At 37.2% G+C, this 7,325-nt stretch overlaps 2 protein-coding genes across 2 annotated transcripts; one reads left to right on the forward strand and one right to left on the reverse strand.

The window, feature by feature from the left end:
* Positions 1-630: 630 nt before the first annotated feature.
* LOC136251216 (uncharacterized) lies at positions 631-3,291 on the forward strand. Its single transcript, XM_066043632.1, has 6 exons — positions 631-1,545; positions 1,611-1,761; positions 1,815-1,982; positions 2,052-2,169; positions 2,221-2,343; positions 2,824-3,291. The coding sequence occupies exons 1-3, from the start codon at positions 1,255-1,257 to the stop codon at positions 1,940-1,942; spliced, it is 570 nt and encodes a 189-aa protein (XP_065899704.1). The 5' UTR covers positions 631-1,254; the 3' UTR covers positions 1,943-1,982; positions 2,052-2,169; positions 2,221-2,343; positions 2,824-3,291.
* Positions 2,931-5,805, reverse strand: LOC136242077 (uncharacterized). Its single transcript, XM_066033461.1, has 7 exons — positions 5,705-5,805; positions 5,557-5,654; positions 4,549-4,688; positions 4,430-4,495; positions 4,329-4,375; positions 3,445-3,590; positions 2,931-3,400 (listed from the first exon to the last, which is right to left on the reverse strand). The coding sequence occupies exons 3-7, from the start codon at positions 4,573-4,575 to the stop codon at positions 2,931-2,933; spliced, it is 756 nt and encodes a 251-aa protein (XP_065889533.1). The 5' UTR covers positions 4,576-4,688; positions 5,557-5,654; positions 5,705-5,805.
* Positions 5,806-7,325: the final 1,520 nt, after the last annotated feature.

The following is a 7,325-nucleotide window of genomic DNA, read 5'->3' on the forward strand; positions in this document are numbered from 1 at the left end:
TCTTGACATTATCAATTAGAGATTATAAGTACCCCCTCAGAAAAAGTTTTGTCGTCTGCCCACACCTTTTTGTTCGGCAACTTTTTGCATACAATTTGTTGTTACCGCCAAGGCCTTAACCATATAATCTTACCGCCAAGGTCTCAACCATATAATCTTACCGCCAAGGCCTTAACCATATAATCTTACCGCCAAGGTCTCAACCATATAATCTTACCGCCAAGGTCTCAACCATATAATCTTACCGCCAAGGTCTCAACCATATAATCTTACCGCCAAGGTCTCAACCTTAATTTGCATGCAACAATTTTGAACAAGAATGGTATGGATGATTCACCAGACCCCTTCCTAGAAATGGGGGGTTTTAAACTTCTAATTGACGAGTGGTGCTTATGAAGAACGTGACTAGCTAGTGTTTTATAGGCATCACCAGCAACATGGCACTATCATTTTACTAGGTAGTAGTAAAAGAGATTATTGAAAAATATAAGCAACTCCAATGAGGAGAACGATCAAATAGCTCTAAGAAGACAAGATGTTCTGCTAGTGTTCAAAAGAGAAACCCAGTTTTAATTAAGGTCAGTGTATAACTAACTATTCTAATAAGCATCAGTGGTGGATCCAGGGGGTTTGAGAGGGTTCCATGGAGCACCCTTTTTGAAAAATCATCAATGAAGCACAATCAAAATACTCTAATAGAGCATTCACTAAAATCTAGTGATGTGCGATATAGCTTATTGTTTACATTGCATATTACAAGCAAAATTATCACGATTATGATAATTATCATGACAATTAACATGTAACATTAGATGCCAGTCTACAGGTGAGAACTTATACAAACAACAAGTTTCTGAGTGCAGTTGTAACTAGTGATGAAAATTTCTATCAGAGAAAGTTTCTTGTTTATTGCAATTACTATGTATTTAGTTGAAATTTTTATATCACAATATAGCTTTGTCACAATATGATTATCATGAGATACACGGTATACGATAGATTGTACCATCACTACAATAATGCAACAGTCCAGGATGTAATCAAATGGCAGTTGCCAAATTGGTCATACTGTATGTTGAACTTGAGAAAAACTGAAATTCACTCAAAATTTCTGCTGCTTTTGGTCTGAGCCTTCAAAAGTGTGGGTTGCAAAAGTGAAACCCCGAAAGTATGGATCCACCCCTTGAGCATTAGCCACATGTGTGCAAATGACTTAATAAGTTTGTTCGATTATGTTAGATTACACTTGGTGGAATGAGGTTCGATGATGTAAAGCAACGTGGTGTACACTGCAAGGAACTTGGACCTAATGTTGGGGTTTCTATGGCACCCACAGCAACGTATGATGAATTGGTTGAGGAAGGAATAAAATACTTCTTCAGTTACAAGGAAAACGCAGCAGGTGTGGCAAGTCGTGAATATTTTTTGGCAGATGGGCAAGGAAGCAAGTTGCCCAACACCTTGCAAGGCCGCTCATGGGTTTTGGCAGATTATCTACACATGCATGGCATATTCCCATCAAAGACTAGGATATTCTGTGTACAAGTAAGCAGTCTTGTGTATATGCTGAATGTGGGATATTTAATCATGTGTATTGGAAATCTATATAGCAAGAGATCATCGGTATTCCCAGTGAGCCAGTTAATGTTCCTACTCCAATACCAGAGCCAGGTACTTCTCATGTTGTTGCCACAATACCATCTGACTCAAATGATGAGGTGGCTTTGAGAGATGTACAATGCAGCAGTGACAAGAAAATAGGTAAATATATCACAGCTTTGTAACACAATTTCAATCTCTACGCATGTACGAAGATGAACACTTCATTCCATTTTCATCATTTACACTGGGACGTAAACTTGGTAAGGGGGGTTATGGATTGGTGTTCCTGTCCGAACTAAATGGAACGTTTGTTGCTGCAAAGCAAATTCGATTCCATTGACATCAGATGAGGTCGACATGAGTGAGATTAATGTTTTAAGGTGATAAAATAGTTATATAGCTATATGATTTCCATATGTGCTTTTATAACATTTGTTTACACTGAACAGCTCACTGCGCCACCCTAACGTTGTTGTGTTCATGGGGTATTCCAGAGATGAACATCACATATACATCTTGACTAATTATGTACATGGCGGAGATTTATTCAACCTCCTTTTCAAAGAGGTACATTTATTGACTTGACTGAAATCTTTACATGTGTAATTATCGTCACAGAAAATACCACTCTAAGCAAGTGACCAACTGTCAATAACCGATCAAGTGGCACAGGCACTTGCTTATATGCATGGATGAAAGTCTCCTTTTATTCATCGAGATGTAAAGCCAATGAACATATTGGTAAGTACATAATTATGTAGATTGATGTAATATAGGCAAGCATTGTCTGTGTACTTGTCAAGTTCTTCGGTGCCTTAATAGTACTACTAGAGAAAGATTGGGTATAAATGTTATGAGATGTCACTGATATGGTACCTTAAAAGCTTTGTACATTGTGCAAATGAACTTCATAAGTACTTTTGTATTACTTTGGACTTTCTGCTGCACATAAAACAATATACCATATTTACTTGGTTAAACGCCACACCTTTAATAGTTGCCGCACTGAAGGGGGGCCCACAATCGATTGTGAAAATAAGGGCTTAAACATCGTTCACGTGTATCGAACGGTGGTTAAGCTTGAATAGTCGCCACATCGATTTTTGAGACTATAAGGTAATAGTAGCCGCAGTGTTTAACCAAGTAAATATTGTACTTTTAAACTTATTTATGAATAAAATAATTTTATGGTTTGTTAGAAATTATAATTATTGTTCACAGGTTGAAAAGGGAACTTTCCATGTATACTTAACAGACATGGGATTAGCCAGACTCAAGACAACAGCTTGTACAATGACAAATGTTGGAAAAGCTGAAGGCACACCTTATTATTCTTCACCAGAATGCTTTTTTGGAAACACATGCCTTGCGTCTGATGTTTGGAGCTTTGGTTTAGTCTTATCTGAAGTGTTTGGGAGAAAGCATGCGTGGGGAAAACTAATGACCCATGCTGAGATGGCACAACTTATTGTGGCTAAAACTCTACCCTCCGTACAACACCTCAACCCAACCATCAGAAGGGTGTGTGAAGGTTGTTTGCAGTATGATGCGAAAAAGAGAATCAATATGATGACTGTGATACAACAACTAAGGGAAATAAAACTCAAGACACTTTTTAGATGTTTGTACAATACTATAGCTTCATCGGCATTTGTAGGCTTTGAAATATTATCTTCACTCATTACATGTTCAGCTAAATCAGTGAACTCCTTTGGTACAGAGCAGGGTTTAGTGACACTCCATTCACGTGCAGATTCTACATCATCACTACTCACGGTGTGTCTATATGATCGTGTCCCTAATAATTGCATAACATTTTATTCAAATTTAAGTTTATCATACCTTCATCTTCAGGAAGAAAATACAGCTTATCTGGTATACCACCAGGATTATAATTACTTGGTCGTATTCTATGAATGTTCCATTCATGTGCCACGTAATCCAATTCAGCTTGTATCAAGTCCATAAAACAGTATCGAAGGCAGTCACTACACACAAAATCCATTGTTTAATTGGTGAAAAGTGTGTATTTTGACAAATTCTATAGCTGTGTTAGCCAAACTATAATCCAGATACATTGTCTCAGAAAACATGACTATTTTAATGTTTTTAATTTGACATTGGCCTACACAAAATTTTCAATCATAGTAATGTACTTGATATTGGTAGAATGTTCACATAACCTAATGCATAAATTGTGTGACCAAATGCCTAATCATACATAGTTTGTTCAGCACTGGTGATTCTAGACCTGATATACAGGTGGGGGGACAGCATAAAATGTTGTATGACTGTACCATAAAGCAGAATTTCAAGGGAGTCAGGGTGGGGGGGGGACCCCAGAAGCTACAGGATTTTTGCAATTATAAAGATTTAAAATGGCTTAAAATTAGTGCTAAAACATTAAAAATACTAAAACTAACAATACATATCTATACCACAACTTTCCCCCTAAATTTTAGAAAACTTATTTTTCAACAGGGCAGGCCTGTGCCCCCCCCCCAGTAGAATCGCCTATGTTGTTCAGACGCTGTGACCAAGCATTTTTTTTCTTATTTCAAGCATTGCCAATATTTCCTTAAACTGGATGATGCATGCAAACAAAATCAAAATACTTTAATATAATTGGTTTGCTTCAAACTCCAATGCATTTTAATTGTTTACAGTAAGTTTATTAGCATATATGCAACAGCACCATACATATATATCAACACTCTTTTACTTACATATGATATTCACTGCTGTCATCCAGTTCACCAAATTCTCTCAAAGCCTGTAATCATAGCAATTTTGCACTTATCACATGTGAAACACTAATTTCACACACCTTAAAATAATCCATCCACCATTGCGCAGCATTCTTGCGGAGCTGTCCCCACCAAGCCTCAATACACTAGTTTGTGCACAATTAAAACAAAAAAATAATAAAATACAAGGTAAACAAACTTGATTGGAAGTAGATCGGCCATACATGAAGCTTTTCTCCTTTGCAAAGGGATCATCATGTTGATCTCGCAAAAATGGCTGCAAAAATGCTATATTTGTATTCTCAGTTCCTCTGTCCGTTCTTAAAATTGTAGGACACCCTACGGTAATAAACACATCAGGTTTAATTTATATGTTTAGCTATCATATGCCTTAAAATATACCACATTCAATTGATTAATTAAACACTGCAGCTGTAATTAGCTTATAATATAGTATAAAAAACTAATGAGGATATTCAAGGGTAGCCGGTGCTATCAGTACAAAGCAGCTCTTAGACCTCAGTGCATCAAAAAAAGAGTACGTACTTATTACAATAGCTGCAATGTGTTTCACCACAATGTACACTAAAAATGGAAACAATAGACAAAAGGTATGGCATACAGAAACACATTATAGAATAACTATTGTTTGTTCCCTTCTCTATTACTGTAGGATTACCTTTCTAACACTACAGATACATAATTATTGTCACCGTGAGGCATGTTCACCGACACAGTATAGCTATGGCCACTATTCAAATGTAAGCCTTTTTGTATCAAATCTAAAAATGTACGTTATAGTACATTGGATATTATGTCTTGGCCTTATATGTTTACATATACTGTATATCCAAGGATCAAAATGCCATCCTGCAGGAGCTGAGAATTGGGAAGGATGAGGGTGGGCAACTGTACTCTCTGCCATTTTTGAGGGCAGCACCTATTCACTTATTCCAATGCCCAAAAGGCAACTATCTTATGGTACTACTCAAACGCAATGTCGCTATATGGATTGCAAGTTGATGTTTTCACAAAATTTTCATCCTTGGAACACATCAGTAGACAATTAAAGTAAAGCAATCCTAAAATATTAAACTGTAAAAATGCTTAAGTCATTCAGCAAAAAAGTTGAATAAGTAATATCAAGAGTTAGAGGATTAATGCTTGGTTGTATGTATACTATATTTATCTCATGTTTTCAACTAACCTGCTAATTTTTCTACACAATTTAAATAGTACCCTGCAATAATGTATGGATCATTATTTGAGGGGGATACATGAAGCCAAAGGATTCTACGTGAGTAGCTGTTAAAAGGTAAGATAAGAATTATATGCTTGTTTTTAATATTGCTTACCCGTCAATGCAGCCATGTATGGCAAAACCGTACGGCTTTAATTTATCATATCCGTCACAATGCCATATATAGTCTGGCCCCTACAGTTCACCAGAAAAGTGAACACAAAGTACAATAAAGCATTATCTGGTGAAATGAATACACCTTGCTGTGATATATCCTTCTCTTCAGTTTTTTTCCTTTCCTAGCTGCATCGCCTTCTGGGTTATCCAAAGCTGACATCATCACAACATTTCTGTAGCAAAATGTTGCTTACCGACTAAATAAAGGACCAACTGACTCACCTTCCAACACGCAAACTACGTTTCTCTTTCAGCCTCTTGTGCAATATGCGGTAACCAATGCAGTTCCGACACCTCCCTTTCTTCCTATGAATACAGTATTGCAGTAATGATAGTCACATTTATTTTGAAAGACCGTAGAATGAATGTAAACAATGGTCCCAATGTTTGATCCATGTAGCATGGAAGTTGGAACAATTGCTTCTCACCCTTCTTTAAGCTACACAAAGCCTGCAACATACAATGAAAGCATCCTCTCACAACTCATAATAGGATAGGCAGAAATTCATAAACAACAGAAATTCTTTAATAGAATACCCCTCATAGCTATGCAGCAGGTTGTATTGTAGTACTATGATACCGACTCTTCAACACTGACAATTTTATAATTCTTGACCTGTGAATAAGATACTTTTCCAGTACAAGATGTGTGGAGAACATTTTACCAGTGTCCTCGCAAGATATTGACATTTCAGTGTAATTTCTGACTACCACAGATACAGGCTGGGGTAGGGGGGATTGATTGCTATTAACTGAGGCAAAGATGTGGGTCCCTTGAACGTTTGGATACTAAGATACTGCATGTATTCATGTAAGGGGCCACTCATGCATATCGACTCGCAACTTGGAATTCATAGATCAACACCACAAGATTGCACATCCCTTCCTGTGACTGTCCCACTAGCTATTTTCCTGTGCTCTACTTGAATGCCTATACTTCTCCTATAAGTAAGGAGCTGAAAATTACAGATTCCCTGCACCATCCGCAATCTCAGCCCACATCTGACCATGGTAGTTGGGGATTTAATAGGTGCAAAAAAGTATATCTCCCACTAGGGACCTACAGATAGGCTATAGACTAAACAGCTGTGGAGAAGGGAGTATGCGAATGAACTACTTTCATGGATACACAACTTACTTTAATAGCCGCTTCGACTTCTTCAAAGGAAGTTTGACCGTTTTTGTCTCTTCTTCGCAAGCCCATCCTCTTCAGTCGCTTATACCGTGCCGTAAGTGTAAAAACTTGCAAATGTCCTCATATGTATAATCGTCTTTGAAATAGCGTAATATCAAATCTTCCTCACCCACTGTGTGCAAAGCAGGAATGGCCATGATAGTGCCGTGCTTGCGAGCGTGCTTGACACCATCCCATAATAACAAATATCACGTGCACATGACGTCTAATGACGTCGTATTTCTCAAAGAAATTCTATGGAAATTTTTGAGAAACGAGAAAAGATCGAGAAGTACTAAAGAAATTTTAGGGAAAGTTTCAAAAAATAGAGAAAAAATTGAGAAAAGGGTGAGAAACTTTAGAGAAACTGTTGAGAAATGAGAAA

The sequence above is a fragment of the Dysidea avara genome, chromosome 1 (genome assembly GCF_963678975.1).
Source record: "Dysidea avara chromosome 1, odDysAvar1.4, whole genome shotgun sequence".
Taxonomy (NCBI): Eukaryota; Metazoa; Porifera; class Demospongiae; order Dictyoceratida; family Dysideidae; genus Dysidea; species Dysidea avara.